Raw genomic sequence first — 22,552 nt, 5'->3', positions numbered from 1 at the left:
GATGAAGGATTCCTCCCGACCGCCGGCGGCGCTGCGGAACCGCATCCGAGCCAGCGTACTGAGTCCTCCCGGCCACTGGAGGCACTGCGGACCAGCTCCTCAGCCTGCGGTTGAAACGGAAAATTCTGGAAACGCGCAGCAAATCAATCTGTGGAAAAGGAAGCGTTTGATGTTCCAGGTTGGGGACCCTTCATGCGGTGAATCGCCTCGAACGGCCAGCTTGGATGCTGTTCCGCGCGGCTGGCGATGTAATAGGTCTTCGGGCCTCTGGCGGCGCTGCCACCGAGTTTCTCCCAGCCGGTGGGGGGTGTAGTGATACCTCCCGCACGCCGGCGGCGCTGCAGACACTCGGCCTGTGTGAGTGTGGGTGTAGTGATACCTCCCATTCACTAGAGGCGAAGCAACATTCCTCTCCGGAGTTGGGTGTAATGACACCTTTCGACCGCTAGCAGCGCTGCGACCCCCCCTTTCCCTCCGACATAGAGCTGCAGTGATACATCCTATTTAATAGAGGCGCTGCCACCCTCCTCTCCGGCTTGGAGGGGGAGCAGTGAGGGTGCAGCTGCGACCCTCCTGTCTAGCGTGGGTGGGGTTGCGACACTCCTCTCCGGCGAGGGGGTGCAGTGATACCTCCCGTGCGGAGGTGGAGCTGCGACCCTCCTCTCGGGCGAGGGGGTGCAGTGATACCTCCCGTGCGGAGGTGGAGCTGCGACCCCCTCTTCCCCGGAAGCAGGGCCCCCCAAAACACCACGGCCTTAGAGACTGAGAGGGAGCGGAGCAGCGGCATGGAGTTGGAGTTCGAGCTGGAGCTGGAGGTGAGCAGCGAGCCGCCGCCCTCGGCCCGGGAAGAGCTGCAGGCCCAGGCTCCGGTCGCCGGGCTTGCGAGGACCGGCCGGCCGGCCTTAGCTCAGGCGCATTGCCTCAGAGCAACGGGACCGCCTTCCCCATGATCCCACCCCAGGGCGCCGCCTCCTCTCCCTGGAGTCCCACCCCAAGGCGCCGCCTTCTCTCCCTGGGGTACCACCCCAAGGCACCGCCCTTCTCCCCCGGATCCCACCCAAAGGCTCCGTCCCTCTCCCCAGGTTCCCACCCAAAGGTTCGTCCCCTCTCCCTGGGGGTCAAACCCCAAGGCACCGCCCCTCTCCCCGCGGTCCCACCTAAAGGCGACGCCCCCTCTCTCTGAGGTCCCCCCTCCAAGGTGCCACCCCCCCCCAAACCCCAGGGCACTACACCCTCTACCCTGGTTTCAACCCCAAGGTGCCGCCTCCCTCTCCCCAGGTGCCCACCTCAGGGTGCTGCCCTTCACCACTGGATGCTGCCTCCCCCGGGAGAATGCATCTCCTCCCTTTTCCCCTGGTGCTGCCCTGCAATTGATGAGTCTGGTCCCTCTCCACCCCAGGGTGCTGGGTCTCCCAAGGGTGCTGCCCCTCACTGTGGGACATCTTGTAAGTCATCTTGGGTGTTGCCATCCTCTAGGGTCTCTCTCTGGGAGAGGGAGGCAAGCTCTTCAGTTTCTAATCCTCACCCCTCCCCCAAACCCAACCCGTCACTTCCTCTCTTGTTCCTGTCCACCCGCCTTCTCTGCGCCAACTCCCCCGACCCCCTTGCCACAAGATCGCAGCGGTTGCCCAGCACCAGGGGGATTCCCTCGCAGCTGTGCGTGCGTCAGAGGATTATTCACTGCCTCTGAATCATACGGTTACATACAGGGCTTGACGCGGTTAGGTGTGATGCTTTATACAGCAGAGCAGCCCGGCCACTCTCAGGTACGGTCAGTTGCTGTTTGTTCCGGTTCGGCTGAGTAACGGACGCAATTCAGAGCGAAATTCCTTAACTTGCCCAGACAGATCGTCGCCTAGGCTGGAGCACAAATCGGCACCGTCTCGTGATGGGTCAGTAACGAGGGAGGGGTAATGTACGTGGAGCGGGGGGGGGGAGTTCAGTTGCTCAATTTCCTGCTGTGATTTCAAGTTTGGTTTGGAAATCGGTGCTGTGCAGAGGGTTGTGGGGGAAGGGAGGGAGAAACCAGAACCGATAGTGGCGTGACGAGAAGTCGCTGCCTGATGTGTCAGGACACGTCCGTGGCTGCTGTCAGTGAGAGGGGAAGCTGACTGTTCAGTCTCATGCCCGAGAGTTTGATGGCTGCTGAGGCTATGGGACAGGGTGAGTACTGTTAGAGGTGGCCACGGCTGTGTCCTCATCTGAGATTGGAGCAGACAAACCCTACTTCCTCCCTATCCGCGCAAGAACCCTTTGCGCTCGTCTCCTGGGGGTACTCCTGCTGGGGGAGTGAATTTTGTAACTGCTGTATCCTAGTAGGAAATAGATCTCTCCTTTTCCCCAGGATCCCTCCTGTCTCAATGAACAAGTGTTTCCTTCTCTTCCCCCCACCCACTCCTCAGATACCCCTCTCACATAGCAATGGGTCTCTCCTCTCTTCAGTGTCCCCCCACCTCACCTCAGAGACAGACCGTACTTAAACACTTTGAGAGGGCTGTTGATGTGGCTTGTGCCTTGAGAGTGATGGGATACAATGTGAAGGGGTGCCAATGTGACCAAGTCTGAGACTTTATCTAGCTATTTATCTATCTGTCTATTTATTTATCTATCTATCTATTTATTTACTGCGATACAGCATGGAACTGGCCCTTCCGGTCTTTTGAGCCGTGCTGGCCAGGAATACCCCAATTTAACCCTAGCCTAATCGCAGAACAAGTTACAATGAGCAACTAACCTACTCATCAAAATGTCTCTGGACTGTGGAAGGAAACCCACGCGGTCACGGGGAGAATATAGCGACTACTTGCAGGCAGCGCTGGGAATTGAACTGAGGTCGCCAGCACTGTAAAGCGTTGTGCTGCTTTGAGGCGCAAGGCATTGGTTGGACCACGTTTGGGGCATTTTGAGCAGTTTTGGGTCTCATATCTAAGGAAACATCCTCTGGCATCAGAGAGGGTCCAGGGGAGGTTCAAGAGAATGATCACAGGGATGAAAGGGTTAATGTATGAGGAGCATTTGATGGTTCTGAGCCTGAACCCACTGGAGTTCAGAGGAATGAGGGGAAATCTCATTGAAACCTACCTTGGCCTAGATCGAGCGGATGTGGAGAGGATGTTTACAATACTGGGAGAGTCTAGGACCAGAGGGCACAGCCTCGGGATGCAAGGACGTCCCTCTAGAACAGAAATTAGGAGGAATTTCTTTAGCCAGAGGCTGGTGAATCTATGGCATTCATTGCCTCAGACAGCCTTGGAGGTCAAGTCAATTCGTATATTTAAAGCAGCGGTTGATAGTGCTTGATTTGTCAGGGTGACAAGGGCTATGGGGAGGAGGCAGGAGAATGGAGTTGAGAGGGATAATAAATCAGCTGTGTTGGAACAGTGGAGAGGACTCGGTTGGCTGAATGACCTATTGTTTATTTAATTGGAAATGAAACACGGAGTAAGCACTTCTGGCCCACCCCAGCAAACAACGACTAACTCGATTTAACCCTAGCCTAATCACAGGACAGTTTCAATGACCTGCTACGTCTTTGGACTGTGGGAGGAAACTGTAGCGTCTGGGAGTTAAAAACAATGCTTTTTAATTGGTGGGGGGGACGTGTACAGACTCCTTAGGACAGAGGACACCAGAATTTTGGGCATTGGAGAAGAGTACCACTGCTAGAGCGTGTGACGTCCCAGATGCAGGTGCTGTTGAATTGTGTGTGTGTGTGCACGTGTGTCTGGGTTGTGTTACTGCGGAGTGGGGTGTAGGGCGGAGAGAGCTGTCAGGGAACACAATGGACAGACTGTCTGCATGAACAGAGCTCTTCTCCGGAGGCACGAGGCTGAGGCACGGGCTCGCAGCTGGTGTTGTTCCACAGATCCGCATCACCCACTCTGAGGGCAGCCCTGAACACGGAGCTTCATCTGACAATGCATTTGCTGCCTAGCCGCAAACGAGCATCGTCCTGGCTACGTCAGTCTCTCACCCTGGGCTGTGGGACGAGTCCTGCCTCTCCCCAGAATGAGACAGATTTAATCACTCAGTCATCAGTTCAACTAATCTAGGGTGTAGTACCCAGTGGGGACGGGTCTGTCACTGTACAACACGGGGGTGCGATACCGGTGGGGACGGGTCTGTCACTGTATAACACCGGGGTACGGTACCGGTGGGGATGGGTCTGTCACTGTATAACACCAGGGTACAGTACCAGTGGGGCGGGTCTGTCACTGTATAACACCGGGGTATGGTACCGGTGGGGATGGGTCTGTCACTGTATAACACCAGGGTACAGTACCAGTGGGGCGGGTCTGTCACTGTATAACACCGGGGTACGGTACCGGTGGGGATGGGTCTGTCACTGTATAACACTAGGGTACAGTACCAGTGGGGCGTGTCTGTCACTCTGTAACACATGTACAAAATCAGTGGGGACTGGACTGTCATTGTATAAAACTGGTACAGTCACGGTGGGGACAGATCTTTTGCTTCATAACACTGGAGTACGGTACTGGTGGAGTCAGTTTGCTCTGGGACTGACAGTGGTGGACAGGGTGTGTTCTCGTTCTCCCCTCATCCTCCACCCTCCTCCTCCCCCTCCCTCCACCCTCTTCCTTTCCCTCCCCCTCCCCCTCCTCCTCTATGAGCAACAGGCTTGACTTCCTTTGTGAGACTCCCTGGCTTCTCAAAATGCAGAAGTGATCTGCCCTTTCCCCGCTTTGTTCCTCCTTTCGCGGAACTGACCCTGTATCCCGGCAACGCGTATCCGCTGCCGTAACCATGGGCTTCCTGGGGCCACCCTCTCCCCACCCAGATCCAACCCCTTCCTGGCCCAGTTTGGGAGGGAAGTGGGGGCCATGTCTTTCTTTTTAGTTACCCTTTGCAGCGCTATTTGTCGCACTGTGGGCACAGAGGTGTCAAAGTGAGTGATTTCTGTGCATTTTCCATCTACACTGACTTATTATCAGTGAGACTCAGACTAGGGGACAGGGCCTCAGGATTTGGGGGAGTGGACTTATGACGGAGATGAGGAGAACGTGCTTTACCCTGCGAATCAGAGTCAGGTTTATTATCACGGACTTACGTGGTGGAATTTATTGTTTTGTGGCATCAGTACAGTGTAACACTAAAAATTACAAGAAGCACATACGATGGGTTCTAGTTTCTTTGGACACCTTAGGACCAGTAATTTCAACTGCCCCAATTAGCTAAAGTTTGGTGGAAATAGTTAAAATGTATAAGAAGGATAAACAACCATTTAACTGAGTAACAAATTATGTATTTAAATGAAATACAGAACAAATTAGATCACTACCAATACTACTGTGAAACTGTGTGTTAGTTTCTAATAGTTATTGACAGAGGAATTCATCCAGCGTACACTGCCGTCGTCTTTAGTTTGACTGTAAGTGAACAAACTGAGCACAGATACCTAGTTTGATTTTTATTTATTCATTTACTGGATGTGGGCATTGCCAGCTAAACCAGCCCATCCCTAGTTGCCCTTGAGAAGGTGGTGATAAGCTGCCTTCTTGAACCGCTGCAGTCCCTGAGGTGTAGGAAAGCCCTCCGTGCTGTTAGGGAGGGAATTCCATGATTTTGACCCAGCGACAATGAAGGAATGGTGATCTGTTTCCAAGTCAGGATGGTGAGTGACTTGGAGGAGGATTTTCAAGTGGGTGGTGTTCCCAGGTATCTGCTGTTCTCGTCCTTCTAGATGGTAGTGGTTGAAGATGGTCATTGCCTGGCACTTGCGTGGCTCAAATGTTACTCGCCACTTGTCGGCCCAAGTCTGACAAGTGCCAGATACTGGATAATCTTCATTTCATTATACTGTTCAACTTGCTTGGTGATACCTGCAAATGTACTGTAGTTCTTAACTTGTTGAAGTAGTGAAATTGTTTCATTTTCACTCCTGCCTGTTTCTGGCATCTGTGAGAAACCGCAGTGAGAAAAACAATTCTGAAAAAGGATCTGGTGCTTTCCCGATGTATATAACAAATAAACTCTTCTTGGGCTTCTAGCCGGGTACAGGTATCGATTATAACATGTTTCGATGACAAGGTGAAGATGGCAGAGTTTGTCATCGAAATATGGTTATAATTCATAGTTGTACCAGGCTGGAAGGCTGAGAAGCATTTATTCGTTAAAACACTGCTGAATTGCCTTGCCATTTATACCTTTCCGGCTGTCAGTGGCAAACTGTACTTACTGCCCGTACTGCTTTTTGCATCGCTGAATAGAGAACAAGGCAAGCACACACAGCGGATGCTATTTTAAAATTATCATCCCTGCCACTTTGTCCATCCCAGACATTGACCCCCCCCATCGATCTGCCTGTCCCAGACATTGACCCCCCCCCCTTGATCTGCCTGTCCCAGACATTGACCCCCATTGATCTGCCTGTCCCAGACAATGAACCCCACCTTTGATCTGCCTGTCCCAGACAATGAACCCCACCTTTGATCTGCCTGTCCCAGACAATGAACCCCCCCCGATCTGCCTGTCCCAGACATTGACACCCCCCCCATCGATCTGCCTGTCCCAGACATTGAACCCCCCCCCGATCTGCCTGTCCCAGACATTGACACCCCCCCCCATCGATCTGCCTGTCCCAGACATTGAACCCCCCCGATCTGCCTGTCCCAGACATTGACACCCCCCGCTTGATCTGCCTGTCCCAGACAATGAACCCCCCCCCCGATCTGCCTGTCCCAGACAATGAACCCCCCCGATCTGCCTGTCCCAGACATTGACACCCCCCGCTTGATCTGCCTGTCCCAGACAATGAACCCCCTCCGATCTGCCTGTCCCAGACATTGAACCCCCCCGATCTGCCTGTCCCACACATTGAAACCCCCGCTTGATCTGCTTGTCCCAGAAATTGACCACCCCCATTCTGCCTGTCCCAAACATTGATCCCCATCGATCTGCCTGTCCCAGATGTTGAACTCCCCTCTCTCTGCAGTCCTCAGTGGTGATCCTCCTCTCACTCCACCCCAGATGTTGACCCCTTCACTCTGCCTGCCCCAGACGTTGACCCCTTCACTCTACCTGCCCCAGATGTTTACCCTTCTCTCTGCCTGCCCCAGATGTTGACTCTCTCTGCCTGCCCCAGATGTTAACCCTTCTCTCACTTTGCCCCAGATGTTGACTCCTCTCTGCCTGCCCCAGATGTTGACTCCTCTCTGCCTGCCCCAGATGTTGACTCCTCTCTCACTGTGCCCCAGATGTTGACTCCTCTCTCTGCCTGACCCAGATGTTGACCCCTTCACTCTGCCTGACCCAGATGTTGACCCTTCTCTCACTCTGCCCCAGATGTTGACTCCTCTCTCACTCTGCCCCAGATGTTGACTCCTCTCTCACTCTGCCCCAGATGTTGATTCCTCTCTCACTCTGCCCCAGATGTTGACTCCTCTCTCTGCCTGACCCAGATGTTGACCCCTTCACTCTGCCTGACCCAGATGTTGACCCTTCTCTCACTCTGCCCCAGATGTTGACTCCTCTCTCTGCCTGACCCAGATGTTGACCCCTTCACTCTGCCTGACCCAGATGTTGACCCTTCTCTCACTCTGCCCCAGATGTTGACTCCTCTCTCTGCCTGCCCAAGCCAGTGATGCCACTTCTTGCTTTGAACATCCAGATGTTGCAGGAGTAGCCATGGCGGAGGAGAATGCCCCTCAGCTGGCCGACTACTTCGTGGTTGCAGGGCTGACGGAGGGCTCAAAGCCTCTGGAGGAGGGCGGCCACCGGCTGGCCCGCCCGCTGGAACCTATCTCCGACGTGGCCGTCATCATCCGATCGCTGGGAGAGGAGGTGCCTGAGGGCTTCACCTGCATCGAGACCACGCCCAGCGGCCAGCCCGCCGACCTCAGCTCCGGCCTTCTCACCCCCTCCCACATGTACCTGTGCTACAAGCGGGGGCGAGGCAAGGCCCCGCTCATCGACCTCGGGTCAGTCTTGACCGCAGCTGGGGGTGCGGGGAAGGGGCAATGAGATGGGCTGAATTTGCTGCCAAAGCTTCTCCTTCTCTCTTCCCTCCCCTTCATCCCTCCCCCACCCACCAACCCTTCATCCCTCCCCTCCCCATCCCTCCCTCACCCCCCAACCCCCCACTCTCCCCCCTCCAACCCCCACTCTCCACACCCTCACACCCCTCCCTCTCCCCCTCATCCCTCCCTCACCCCCAACCCCCCACTCTCCCCCCTCCAACCCCTCCTTCTCCCCCTCATCCCTCCCCCCACTTCTCCATCTCTCCCCCAACCCCCCACCCTCACACCCCTCCTCCCCCTCATTCCTCCCCCCACTCCCCCTCATCCCTCCCACCAACACCCCTACTCTCCACCCCCCTCACCCCTCCTTCTCTCCCCCCCCCCCCAGCCATTGTATGTACAGAGTTTGTGTGTTCTCCCTGTGACTGTATGGTTTTCTCCGGGTGCTCTGGTTTCCTCCCACATTCCAAAGGCGTACTGGTTAGTGGGTTATTTGGTCACATGGGTGCAATTGGGGCTGCATTGTATCTCTGAATGGAAGAAGAGCGTAGGAAAATTGAGGGAGTAAAGAGGAAAAGAGAACACAGAAATGAGAAAATCTGCAGATGCTGGAAATCCGAGCAACACACAAAATGCTGGAGGAACTCAGCAGGCCAGGCAGCATCTGTGGAAAAGAGTTGCGTCGACGTTTTGGGCCGAGACCCTTCGGCAGGACTCCATAAGGGGGGAGCAGAGAGAGAGAGGGTTTCACTAAACTCCTGTCAAAGGGAAGATTTTAAACTTTTTCAGGGTAGGCATCCCTAAAGAGATCTCGCAGTGTAGTAATCCAATCACAAACTGGAGAAAATCTGCAGATGCTGGAAATCCGAGCTACACACACAAAATGCTGGAGGAAGTCAGCAGGCCAGGCAGCATCTACAGAAAACTGTACTGTCGATGCCTCAGACTCGATGAAGGGTCTCGGCCTGAAACGTCAACTGCACTCTTTTCCGTAGATGCTGCCTGGCCTGCTGCGTTCCTCCAACATTTTGTGTGTGTTGCTTAGAGAACGCTGAATGCAGTTACAGAGAAAGTGTAGTGCGGGCAGACAGATAAAGTGTATTGGTCATAGTAAGATGGGGAGCTCCCTATATTACACAAGAGTCTGGTAACAATGGGATCGAAGCTGTGCTTGAGTTTGGGGTTTTGGGGTTTTGTATCTTCAGTTCAACGGGAATATCCAGGGAAGGGTCTTAGATTCTGCCGGCTGCTTTACTGAGGCAGAGAGGAGTGCAGGCAGAGTCCATAGAGGAGGGGCTGGTTTCCATAACGTGCTGAGCCGTGTCCACAACTCTCCGCAGTTTTCTTGCAGTCACGGGCAGACCGGATGCTCGCTGTGGTGCGTCAGTAAAAGTTGACAAGGGGGAAAGGGAACGTTCCATAGTTCCTCAGCCTCCAAGGTTAGGGTGAGAGGTGATTTTTAAATTTAGATACAGCCAGGAATCAGCCCTTTGAAGCGCAGCACCCAGCAAAGCCCCTCTTTTAAACTCGGCCTAATCACAGGGCAGCTTTGTCTTTGCACTGTGGAAGGAGAGCAGAGCGTGGGGAGGAAAGCGATCAGAGGGAGGAAAGGAAAGTGCTCGGAGGGAGGGGAGGAAAGCAATCGGAGGGAGGAAAGGAAAGCGCTCGGAGGGAGGGGAGGAAAGGAAAGCGCTCAGAGGGAGGGGAGGAAAGCGATCGGGGGGAGGAAAGGAAAGTGCTTGAAGGGAGGGGAGGAAAGCACTCGGAGGGAGGACATACAGACTCCTTACAGAGCATGGCAGAATTAAACTCCGAACCCTGCCGCCCCAAGTTTAATAGTGTTGCGCTAGACTAACCGCTGCACTACCGTGGGGGGGGTGGGGGTCGATATTGCCAGGACTGACACTCTGCCTGTTTAAGTGCAGGGTGCTGTGCGAGGGGAAGGAGAGACTGAAGCCGGGGTGTCGGACCATCGAAACCACCCCATACAGCCGGCCAGCGTACATCAGCGGCGGGGGGGCCAGCCTGCAGCCCCGTACCTTCCTCACTTACCGCCGGGCCTCTGACTGCCAATCGCACAGCGGCCTGGCCGTCACCGACGTCTGTCTCATCGTGCCCAGCAAGGGAGAGGTGCCCCCACACACCTACTGCAAGGTGGACAGGAACCTCAATGCAGCCATGGTGAGGACGTGGGGGTACGAGGAGAAACCACGGGACGCGGGGGGGGGAATGGGGGAGGGATTGAGAGATGGGTGGGGAGGAAGGGAAGGGGGGGAATTGAAGAGGGAGAGGCAGAGAGGAATGGAGGGGCGGGTCGAGGGTGCCAGGATGCGATCGCAGGTCAGCCTGGCGATGGGGCAGTGTGGAGTGGGCTGGTCGGAAGGGTGCACAAGGTAGATTTCAATGGGATAATCTGGTGAGGTGGGGCCAGGAGGGGTTTCATCAGCTGCCACCCCGCTCTCCTCCCACCCCGTGCTCCCCTCGTCCTCTACTCTTACCCACAGCCTCCCTGCCTCTCCCCTCTCCCATTTCCCCCTGTCCTGCTCTCATGGTCTGTTTGCTTTTGCCTGCAGTGGGGACCTGCCATCTACCTGTGCTACAAGAAGGCCATGGCCAAGGGCACAGCTCTGACCTACGAGGCAGGTGAGGCTGGTGAGACGGGGCCGGTCGGGAATCAAATCGGAGTCTCTGCCAGAGGGGGACGGCAGCCAGAACTGAAATCAGGGCTCAGGGTGACAGGGTCACCCCGGTGGTGTTGTGGGTCAGCTCCACTGAGGGGACGGCATGACGTAGTGGTTAGCGCAACCCTATTGCAGCGCCAGCAACCCACGTTCAGTTCCCACCGCTGCCTGCGAGGAGTTTGTACGTTCTCCCCGTGACCGCGTGGGTTTCCTCTGGGTGCTCCGGTGTCCTCCCACAGTCCAAAGACCTACCGGTCAGTAGGTTAATTGGTCACACGGGTGTAAATGGGCCGCGCGGGCTTGCTGGGCCAGAATCATGCTGAATCTCTAACTAAATGGAGAAAGTAGGTGATTTGGATTATGGGACAGGGATCTGATAGAGAAACCTGCTCATGGAATCTGGGACCACACCAATCACCTGCCCATTTGTCCTCCTTCCCCTCCTCCCACTTTCTTATTCTGGCTTCTGCCCCCTTCCTTTACAGTCCTGAAGAAGGATCTCAGCCTGCATATTCCCTTCCACAGATGCTGCCTGGTCTGCTGCATTTTGTGTGTGTGATTCTGGATCTCCAGCGATTTCAGAATCTCTTGTGTTCATGGAATAGGATTTGACCCTAAAAAAGTGTATCGCCAGGGTTTTGAAATGCTCCGATTGGTCACTGTGTCTCAATTCCAGTGATCCAGTTTCAATCTTGACCTTTGTTGCTGTGTGTGTGCAACTTCACAAGTTCTTCTTGTTACCAGGTGGATGTCCCTGGGATGGATAGGGTTAATCAACAGCTGCAAATTGCCCCCCTAGCGGGTAAAAACCTGTGGGGAACTGATGGGAATGTGGGGCCGATAAAATAGTTGGTTAAGCCCATCAACCCTACAGTTGGAGAGTGTGAGCGTTTGCTGTATCCGTGCCTGTGGATGATGGAGTTCAGAATGATGAATAGATGTTGGGAGGGCAGGTAAGTTTTCATAATCCCGGGAATGAAATGGTTAGTGTATGAAGATTATTTTTTAGCTCTGGGCCTGTCCTTGCTGGGGTTTAGAAGAATGAGGGGCATCTCATTGAAACCAGTCGAATATTTAAAGACCTAAATAGAGTGGTGGGTGGCGGAGTGGAGATATGTCGCTACCAGAGGAGATGCAAGGTGCTCCTTCCCTCCGCTAACCTGCAGGTCACCCTTGGGCAAGGTGTGACACCTGCTTGGCCCCCCGATCAGGGTCACATGAAGCCACTGGAGCAGGTGGTGGACGGTCGTATGAGCAGCCGGTGCACATCACAAGTCCTGGTTATGCGACCACTGACTGACACCAGGCAGACAACCAGATAATGGCTGGGGTCAAGACTCTGCCCAAATAAACCTGCCTCTCCCAGGGATGAGGTCTTTGAAGCTTCTGTTGGTGTTTCTGTAGCTCTGGGTTTTTACGGGATGGGGTTGCTAGTCTCATGTCCAACCCTCCTCCTTTCGCAGCTGGGCTTGGGGCCGTCCATGGCAGAGTCAGAGTAATTTAGGATGGGTGTAAGTGGGAGGTTGATGGTTTGCGTAGACCATGATGTCTCCCTGTGTGACTCTCTGATTATAATCGGCTTTATTATCACTGACATAAGTCATGAAATTTGGAATTTTGTGGGAGCAGTGCAATATAGTCATAACAAATTACCATCAGTTACGATAAAAAGTAAATAGTGCAAAAGATGAATAGGGAGGTAGTCTCCATGAGTTGATGGAAATATGATGGCGGACAGGAAGAATAAGCTGAGGGGATGTCAGCCACCCTGGATCTTATGTTTACTAGGTCTACATAAGACCTGCTCCATTTAGCACAGGATCAGGCCCTTTGGCTCTCCAAGTCTGTGCTGAGCACAATGCCAAATTAAACTGTGAACACAAGATTCTGCAGATGCTGGAAATCTTGAACAACACACAACATGCTGGGAGGAACTCAGCGCTTCAGGCAGCATCTACAGAGGCCGAGACCCTTCATCAGCACCGCTAGATTGTTTTTAATACTTTGCTATCTTAAGCCCAGTTATTCTAGTTACTACAGTTACTTGTCAGGAATTAGAGGGTGAAGCTTTGAGATGAGGGGGGAAGTTTAAAGGAGATGCGCAGGGCTAGTTTTCTAAGAGTGGCTGGTGCTTGGAACAGGTTGCCAGAGGAAATGGTGGAGGCAGATACAATTGTGGTTTTACAAGGCTGTTAACTAGTCAAGTGAAAATGAAGAGAATGGAGTGAAATGACTCGTGGGCAGGCAGCAGTAATTTTGTTCAATTGGACATCATATTCAGCACAGACGAAAGATCTCGACCCAAAATATCGAAAATCCATTTCCCTCCACAGATGCTCCTGATTTGCTGAGTCCTTCCAACAGACTGTGTATTGCAAAAGGATATGGATATTGGTTTATCATTGTCACGTATACCAAAATACAGTGAAAAGCTTGGCTTGCATGTTGATTGTTTATACAGATGGTATCATTACACGGTGCACTGAGATAGAACAAGATAAAGCAATAGCAATGTAGATTAAAGTGTAAAAGCTACCAAAAGGATGCAGTACGGGTAAATGATATAAGGTGCAAGATCGTTGTTGGAGCGCACCAGTGTTAGAGTGGTCAGGCTTTGGCTCAACAGGCTTGGGCGAGACTAGAACTCGGGCTTGAAAAGTTATAGGCATAACAAGTGTAGGCAGGATGGTAGTCCAGGCAGTAGAATGCTCCTCCCAAGAGATCTGGTATTTCACTGTACCTAACAGTCTCCCTCATGACTACATTTGCAGGACGTGTGCCCACCTCCAGCTCCTGACTGACAAGATCAAGGAAAAGGAGCTGGAGCTGAATGTACTCTGGACCGTTCAGGAAGCTGACGATTTCATAGATGATCTTTACTGAGGTGGTCCCACAGAGTGCAGGCTTCAGATAGTAGATGGGTGACCACCAGGAGAAACAAGGGGGGTTTGCAGTCAGTGCAGGGTTCCCCCATGGTCATTCCCCCCAGTGACAAGCGTACCCCTTTGGGTACTGCTGGGGGGGTTTGCAGTCATTACAGTGTTCCCCCATGGCCATTCGCCTCAGCGACGAGTGTACCCCTTTGGGTACTGCTGGGGGAGGGGGTATGGAGAATGACCTATCAGGGCACGGCAGCAGCCAGACCAGTGGCACTGTGGCTGACTCCGAGGGAAGGGTAAAGCCAGGCAGAGCGATAGTGAGCGGAGACTCGATTGTTGGGGAACGGACAGGAGATTCTGTGAAAGAGAAGCCAGGATGGTGTGTTGCCTCCCAGTGGTCAGGGTCCAGGATGTCTCAGAGCGGCTGCAGAAGCTGAGCAGCTAGAGGCCACGGTGCACATTGGCACCATTGACACGGGTAGAAAGTCCTGTGCAGTCAGTGTAGAGAGTTGGGGAAGAGGTTGACGAGCAGGACCTCCAAGGTAGTAATTGGATTACTCCCAGTACCACATGCTGGTCAGGGCAGGAATACGACGATGGTACAGGTGAATGAGTGACTGAGGAACTGGCTTTCAGATTTCTGGATCATTGGGATCAATTCTGGGGAAGGCATGACCTGTACAAAAAGGACGGGTTGCACCTGAACCTGAGGGGGGCCGATATCCTTGTGGACAGGTTTGCTAGAGCTGTTGGGGAGGGTTTATCTATGTTTGCAGGGGGAGAGAACTGGAGTGATAGGGCTGGGGACGGGGCAGTTGGTGTACGAGTAGATGCAGTGTGTAGTGAGACTGTGAGAAATGAGAGTCAGTGGGGGTGGGTTGAAGTGTAACATGGGGTAAAATCAAAAGGGGTGGACTGAAGGTGTTACATATTAATGCATAGAATAAGGTAGATGAATTTGTAATGCAGTTAGAGATTGGCAGGTTTGACGTTGTGGGCATCACTGAGTCATGTCTGAAAGATCACATCCAGTGATAAACCTTGTACCGAAAGGGCAGGCAGGTAGGCAGAGGGGGTGGGGTGGCTCTGCTGGTTAGAAAACTGAAATCAAATCCTTAGAAAGAGGTGACATAGGATCAGAAGACGCAGAATCCTTGTGGGTAGAGTTAACAAGTTGTAAGGGTTATAAGACCCTGATGGGAGTTATATACCAGACCCCTGACCAGTAGCCAGGATGTGGGACATAAATTTCAATGGGAAGTAGAAAAGGCATGTCGAGAGGGCAGTGTAATTATTGTCCTGGGGTATTTCAGTATGTCAGTAGATTGGGGAAAATCAGGCTGGTGCTGGATCCCAGGAGAGGGAATTTGTAGAGTGCCTAAGAGATGGCTTTCAGAGCAGCTTGTGTTTGAGCCCATTTGGAGAAGACAATTCTGGGTTTTGGGTAATGAACCAGATTTTATTAGGGAACTTCAGGCAAAGGAATATTTGAGAAGCAGGGATCATAATGGAGAATTCACCCTGCAGTTTGAGAGGGAGAAGGCAAAATTATTACAGCGGAGTGAAGGGAATTACAGAGGCATGAGAGAGGAGCTGGCCAAAGTTGATCAGAAGGGATCACTAGCAGGGATGGTGGCAGAACAACAATGGCTAGAGCTTCTGGTGGAAATTTGGAAGATGCAGGAAAGGTACATCCCAAATATGAAGAGGTATTCTGAAGGGAGAATGAGGCAGCCATGGGCGACAAGGGAAGTCTAAGACAGAATAAAAGCAAAAGAGAGGGCATCTAGTAAGGCAAAAAACAGTGAGAAGTTAGAGTATTGGGAAGCTTTTAAAAACAAACAGAAGGCAACTAAAAAGAAAGGAGAGTAAAGATAAAATGTGAAAGCTGAGCTGGCCAACAATATCAAAGAGAACACAAAAAAGTATTTTTCAGATATATACAGAGTAAAAGATAGACAAGAGTGGAAATTGGACCACTGGAAAATGACGCTGGAGAGGTAATGGGGGACAAAGAAACGTCAAATGGACTTGATGAGTATTTTGTGTCTGTCTTCTCCGTGGAAGACATGAGCAGTATGTCAGACTTTCGAGAGTGTCAGAGAGCAGAAGTGAGTGTTGTTGCTATTACTAAGAAGAAGGTGCTTGGGCAGCTGAAAGTTCTGAAGGTAGATAAGTCACCTGGACCAGAGAGAGGACTAGAATATAACAGCAAGTCCAGTTGGACTACTGTGAGCAGTTTTGGGCCCCTTATCTAAGAAGAGATGTGCTGGCATTGGCGAGAGCCCAGAGGAAGTCCACAAGAATCATTCCAGAAATTAAAGGGTTATTGTATGAAGAGTGTTTGATGGCTCCTAATTGAAACCTATCAAATATTGAAAGGGCTAGGAGGGTATATGTGGAGAGAATGTTTCCTGTAGTGGGCGAGTCTAACAGCAGAGAGCACAGCTTCAGAATAGAAGGATGTCCCTTTAGAACAGAGATGAGGAGGAATTTCTTTAGCCAGAAGGTGGTGAATCTGTGTATTTTCCTCTGAGGTTTGCAAGGCTTGCGGAGCTCCCTTCCTGAAGAAGGGAGGGGATTGGAAGCAGAGTGTGTGCAGACTTCTTAAGGCAGGGCTCAGTTTAATGGGAAGCCCTGCTTCTCTGGGGGTGGTGGTGGTGTGGATGGGGATGGCTGGGGTCTGGACTGTGGCATGGCTATTATTTTATTACTGTTACATGAGGAGATTTGTCAGTTCCCAATTGGAACTGGTTTATTATTGTTAATTTTATTTATTTAGAGATCCAGTGCAAAGTCGGCCTTTCCAGCTCTTTGAGCCCTGCTGCCCCAGCAAACCTCGCCAATCCCAACTTAATCCTAACCTTACAATTTACAATGACCAGTTAACGTACCTGGTATGACTTTGGACTGTGGGGGGAACCGGAGGAAACCCACGTATCTCACGGGGAGGACAGAGAGAGACTCCTTAATGGAGGATGCCGGATTGCACTCCGAACTCTGACGCCCCGAGCTGTAATAGTGTCAGTAGCACTAACCGCTACGCTGCCGTGGCGCCCATTATCGCCACATGTACCAATCAATTCGTTCCACAGTGCATTGAGTAAAGTGTAACAGCTACAGGCAAAGTGCAGCGCAGGCAAGCCTATAACAAAGTAGACTCTCAGGTCAAGAATCCATCTTCTGAGTGCCACGGTAGTGTAGTGGTTAGCATGATGCTATACAGCTCGGGACATCTGTAAGGAGTTTGTGCATCCTCCCTGCGGAATGTGCAGGTTTCCTCCGGGTGCTCCAGTTTCCTCCCACAGTCCAAATACGTACTGGTTAGAACATAGAATATAGAACAGTACAGCATAGTACAGGCCCTTCGGCCCATAATGTTGTGCCGACCCTCAAACCCTGCCTCCCATATAACCCCCCACCTTAAATTCCTCCTTATATACCTGTCTAGTAGTCTCTTAAAATTCACTAGTGTATCTGCCTCCACCATTGACTCAGGCAGTGCATTCCACGCACCAACCACTCTCTGAGTAAAAAACCTTCCTCTAATATCCTCCTTGAACTTCCCACCCCTTACCTTAAAGCCATGTCCTCTTGTATTGAGCAGTGGTGCCCTGGGGAAGAGGCACTGGCTATCCACTCTATCTATTCCTCTTATTATCTTGTACAGCTCTATCATGTCTCCTCTCATCCTCCTTCTCTCCAAAGAGTAAAACCCTAAATCTCTGATCATAATCCATACTCTCTAAACCAGGCAGCATCCTGGTAAATCTCCTCTGTACTCTTTCCAATGCTTCCACATCCTTCCTATAGTGAGGCGACCAGAACTGGACACAGTACTCCAAGTGTGGCCTAACCAAAGTTTTGTAGAGCTGCATCATTACCCTGCGACTCTTAAAACTCTATCCCTCGACTTATGAAAGCTAACACTCCATAAGCTTTCTTAACTACCCTTAATTAGTAAGTAGTAAGTTAATTCAGCATTTTAAATTGTCCTGTGGTTGACTACGGTTGAATCAGTGGGCGGTGTGTCTCGTTAGGGCAGAAGGGCCTGTTCCGTGCTCTGTCTCAGTAAATAAATAAGTCAGTCTCATGATTGGCAAGAGGTAAGAGCCCTTTCTCCCAGATAGAGGGTCTGAGTTAGTGGGGTGTGGGTTGTTGTTTCCAGAGCTGGAACGGCTTCGTGCTGGCTGCTCTCTCTCTCTGACTTACTGACAGTGGCCATCTCTGTACCACGCTAGGACTGATCAGCAGATACCCTGAGACTGATAGTGAGTCCTTCCCTCTGCCACAGACGGTGCCCATCTTCTGCCTTCCCATGGGGGTCACCATCGAAAGCTGGCCTGCCCAGCCCAAGTACCAGCTCCCCGTCTTCTCCACGTTCGTACTGACCGCTGCTACTGGAGTCAAGGTAGGGGTGGGAGACGGTATCGGGGTGGGAGATGGTATCAGGGCGGGAGCTGGGGTTGGGGGAGGTGCCTCACTTCAGGGACTCTGAAAGTAGCAGGGAGAGCAGGAGAATGAGAGATAAGACTGTGGCACTGTTCTGAGTATGGGGTTGTGTCTGACTGTACAGTGCATATGGGACCGTGTACACTGTATACAGGTCTTTATTTTTGACTGTGCGCTGCAGCTGGTGTATTATCTCTGACTATGCGGTGCTGTGTGCAGGTGTATGGCGCCGCCATCCAGTTCTACGAGTCGTACGCACCGGACAAGCTGACGGAAAAGCAGCGTCTTAGCCTGGGGCTCCTGAGCCTGATTGATCGCCGACCCATCCTCTCTAAGTCTGTGCAGGCCAAGAAGAGCATCTGCGTCCTGTCCCACTGGCCCTTCTTTGACGTGTTCCAGAAGTTTCTCACCTTCGTGTACCGCTACTCCGTCTCCGGGCCACACGTCCTTCCCATCGAGAAGTGAGTGCTGGCTGATCCGCCTCCCTCGTTACCACCCGCCCTCCGATCAGGGTCCCGGTGCCGCGTGGAGGGCGCTGTATTAAAAGTTTTCGCATCTTGTTTCAGGCACATCTCGAACTTCTTGCACAACGTTCCCTTCCCCTCACCTCAGCGACCCCGCATCCTCGTCCAGGTCAGTGGCAGCCGCCTGCGCTTTGACCGCTGCGTTTGGGTGTGGGCGCGTGCACGCGGGCGGGTGGTCCCAGTGCCCCGTGCCCCTGCGTTACTGGAGTTACTGCCACACAGGGTGGACACAGTGTTGCAGTGGGTAGCGGCGCTGTCTTCTGGTCCCAGAGACCTGGGTTCAATCCGGCGCAGTGTGCGTATCTGTCCGTCTATGCGCGCATGTGTGTAGAGTTTACATGTTCTCCCTGTGAGCACATGGGTCTGCCCCCAGGTACTCCAGTTTTCTCAGTGAATGGAGTCCTTCAGGTTGTTATAGTGTCAGGGGGTCAAGCTCACACGACCTATTAAATGGTGTGTGTCTCAAATAGCCATGGCAACCAAGTCCAGCTCCTGGCCTCCGCGTGTGGTTTAGCTATTAAGCCCGGTGGAACCGTTTCTACTGACAGGTGAAGGGGCGAAGGCGGGTTACTGGCGCCTTAAAACCGGTCGCTTCAGGCCGATGGGGCTCACCAGCCATGGTTGGCAGCTCATCTAGGAGAAGGAAGACTCTGATCTCAAACCTCCGCTGCCTTACGGTGATACCCAGTCACGGGGAAGGCTTCGGGAGTAAACCCCGAGGAAAAATCCGGAGCTGGAGTCCTCAACGTAGGCAGTTCAACGCTGACTGGCAATTCCTGCGACACCACTGGTGCCAAACCGCTGGTCCTTTGGGTTCATCAGCTGCCTGGAGAGGGGGAGCCTGCTACATGGGCACAGCTTGCTGTCCAGAGTGAAACTGCCCTGGCTCCTATATCATATAGACAACTGGGACGCAACATCCATGGTCGACCCTGACCATCAGGGGCCTCGTGGTCCGGGGTCATTGGGTTAATTGCCTGCTGTTAATTCCACCCCCTCCCCCGGTACATTGGTAACGCCAGAATCAGATTCTGATTTGGGGGGGGGGGAATCGATTATGGGGGAAATTAGTCAGGAGAATGTTAGTTTCAAAGGGCCAAATGTCATTAGGGAAATTAGGAAAAGAGAGTTTATGTCTTCAGAGCAATCCCATCACTGTTGTCTCCCTACGGTTCCCTGTCTCCTGTCCTCCCCCACAGGCCCTTCCATACTGACCAACAGCCCCCATTTACTCAGATTCTATTGTATTCGCCCCATGCTCCCCTCATTCCCCAGATTCAGCTGCTCACCCACACGCTCAGGGGCTGTGGGCAAGGAGGAGATGATGGGAGACTGGGGCTGGGAAAAATATCAGCCATGATCGAATGGCAGAACAGACCCGATGGGCCGAATGGCCTCGTTCTGATCCCATCTCTTGTGGTTGACTTGTTGTGGGCGGGGCACAATTTACAGCGGCCAGTTAACCTGCATGTTGTTGGGATGCGGGAGGAAACCGCAGCAACCGGGGAAACCTACGCAGTCACAGGGAGAACGGGCAGTCAGAGGGCGAGGGAGACGAGGGAGAGGTGGCGAAGGAGAGACGGTAGGAGGTAAATGGAGGGAGGGAGAGACAGAGAGAGAAGGATATAGAGGAGAGAGAGAGAGACAAAGGGGTAGACTAAGAGAGGGAGACAGACGCGTAGAGGGAGAGAGATTGATGGAAAGAAAAACACGGGGTGAGAGACACACACACTCACACAGTCACGACCTGGTAACACTCACTGTGTCTGCATTGTGTGTGTTCTAGCTCTCTCCCTACGACAACCTGCTGATCTGCCAGCCAGTGACCTCGCCCCTCCACCTCAGGTAGGCACCCTGTTTCCCCCTCCTCGTTTCCCCTCCTTGTCCTCTCCCTCCCCCTCCCTCTCCCCTTCCTCATTCCCCCTTCACTCTCCTCCCTCTTGTCCTCCCTCTCATTGCCCTCTCTGTGTGTTCCAGCGGGGCCAGTTACCTGAACCTTCTGCAGAACCTGGCTCCAGAGAACACGGTCGCCCTGCTGCTTGCCCTCCTCACTGAGCAGAAACTCCTGCTGCACTCGCTGCGGCCAGCGGTGCTGACCAGCGTCTGCGAGGCTCTCGTCTCGGTGAGTCACGGGCGTCGGGAGACGGGGGATCCGGGTCCAATCCCCCGAATATTGATGCAATGTGCTGGAATTCTGAGCGTCTCCCTAGATATTTCCCCCTCCGGAGGGGGAGGGAGGGAGGATGGGTCAGAAAGGGGAGGGGAGGGCTGGGGGGGGAAGCAAGAGTGTTCTACCCTCGCTTTACTGTTCCAATGAGCTGAAATCTGAGGGATATTTCCCTTGACGGAAGGAAGGAAGGAAGGGAGGAGTGGCGGTCAGGGTAGGGATGGAAGCAGGGGAAGAGGGTTGGATCAGAGGAGGAAGAGGGTGGGCAGTGAGAAGGAGGGAAACATGGAAAGGTGGGGAAGGGACAGAGTGAATGGGGAGGGTGGGTAGGAAAGAGGTAGGGAGTCATGGCAGGGGTGTAGGAATCAAAATCAGTATTAATATCATTGGCATATGTCAGGAAATTTGTTGTTTTGCAAACTTCTGGGAGTTAAAAGAGGTAGTTTTCATGGGTTCATTGTCCATTAAGAAATCTGGTGACGGAGAGGCAGAAGCTGTTCTTAACGTTGAGTGTGTGTCTTCAGGCTCCTGTACCACCACCTTGATGGTAGCAATGAGAAGGGGGCATGTCCTGGGTGATGGGGGTCCTTGAAGATGGACGCCACCTTTTTGAGGCATTGCCACTTGAAGATGTTCTGGATGCTGGGGAGTCTAGTGCCCATGATTGATCTAGCCAAGTTTACAACTTTGTAGCAACACACATCAAAGTTGCTGGTGAACGCAGCAGGCCAGGCAGCATCTCTAGGAAGAGGTGCAGTCGACGTTTCAGGCCGAGACCCTTCGCCAGGACTAACTGAAGGAAGAGTGAGTAAGGGATTTGAAAGTTGGAGGGGGAGGGGGAGATCCAGAGTGATAGGAGAAGACAGGAGGGGAGCGATGGAACCAAGAGCTGGACAGGTGATAGGCAAAAGGGATACGGAGGATCATGGGACAGGAGGTCGGGGAAGAAAGACAAGGGGTGGGGGGGGACCCAGAGGATGGGCAAGAGGTATATTCAGAGGGACAGAGGGAGAAAAAGGAGAGTGAGAGAAAGAATATGTGTATAAAAATAAGTAACAGATGGGGTACGAGGGGGAGGTGGGGCATTAGCAGAAGTTAGAGAAGTCGATGTTCATGCCATCAGGTTGGAGGCTACCCAGACGGAATATAAGGTGTTGTTCCTCCAACCTGAGTGTGGCTTCATCTTTACAGTAGAGGAGGCCGTGGATAGACATGTCAGAATGGGAATGGGATGTGGAATTAAAATGTGTGGCCACTGGGAGATCCTGCTTTTTCTGGCGGACAGAGCGTAGATGTTCAGCAAAGCGGTCTCCCAGTCTGCGTTGGGTCTCGCCAATATATGAAAGGCCACATCAGGAGCACCGGACGCAGTATATCACCCTAGCCGACTCACAGGTGAAGTGTTGCCTCACCTGGAAGGACTGTTTGGGGCCCTGAATGGTGGTAAGGGAGGAAGTGTAAGGGCATGTGTAGCACTTGTTCTGCTTACACGGATAAGTGCCAGGAGGGAGATCAGTGGGGAGAGATGGGGGGGACGAATGGACAAGGGAGTTGCGTAGGGAGCGATCCCTGCAGAATGCGGGGGGGGGGAGGGAAAGATGTGCTTAGTGGTGGGATCCCGTTGGAGGTGGCGGAAGTTACGGAGAATAATATGTTGGACCCGGAGGCTGGTGGGGTGGTAGGTGAGGATCGGGGAAACCCTATTCCTAGTGGGGTGGCGGGAGGATGGAGTGAGAGCAGATGTACGTGAAATGGGGGAGATGCGTTTAAGAGCAGAGTTGATAGTGGAGGAAGGGAAGCCCCTTTCTTTTAAAAAGGAAGACATCTCCCTCGTCCTGGAATGAAAAGCCTCATCCTGAGAGCAGATGTGGCG

General features: G+C 52.8%; 1 protein-coding gene across 6 annotated transcripts in view; it reads left to right on the top strand.

The window, feature by feature from the left end:
* The first annotated feature begins 625 nt into the window (after window positions 1–625).
* dennd4b (DENN/MADD domain containing 4B) overlaps window positions 626–22,552 on the top strand; it is a 58,571-nt gene continuing 36,644 nt past the window's right edge. The window contains exons 1-9 of one of the 6 annotated variants that reach the window (XM_072282540.1): window positions 626–815; window positions 7,628–7,937; window positions 9,902–10,157; window positions 10,550–10,619; window positions 17,778–17,947; window positions 18,208–18,449; window positions 18,555–18,621; window positions 20,299–20,357; window positions 20,490–20,634. In XM_072282540.1, coding sequence (XP_072138641.1) covers window positions 7,645–7,937; window positions 9,902–10,157; window positions 10,550–10,619; window positions 17,778–17,947; window positions 18,208–18,449; window positions 18,555–18,621; window positions 20,299–20,357; window positions 20,490–20,634 — 1,302 coding nt within the window. In that variant the 5' untranslated portion in view covers window positions 626–815; window positions 7,628–7,644. The other 5 variants (XM_072282549.1, XM_072282532.1, XM_072282525.1 and 2 more) reach the window with 5 other exon arrangements.

The sequence above is a fragment of the Mobula birostris genome, chromosome 2 (genome assembly GCF_030028105.1).
Source record: "Mobula birostris isolate sMobBir1 chromosome 2, sMobBir1.hap1, whole genome shotgun sequence".
NCBI classification, from domain to species: domain Eukaryota; kingdom Metazoa; phylum Chordata; class Chondrichthyes; order Myliobatiformes; family Myliobatidae; genus Mobula; species Mobula birostris.
Note: the sequence above shows the minus strand (reverse complement) of the source record. Positions and strands in the feature narration are given on the sequence as shown.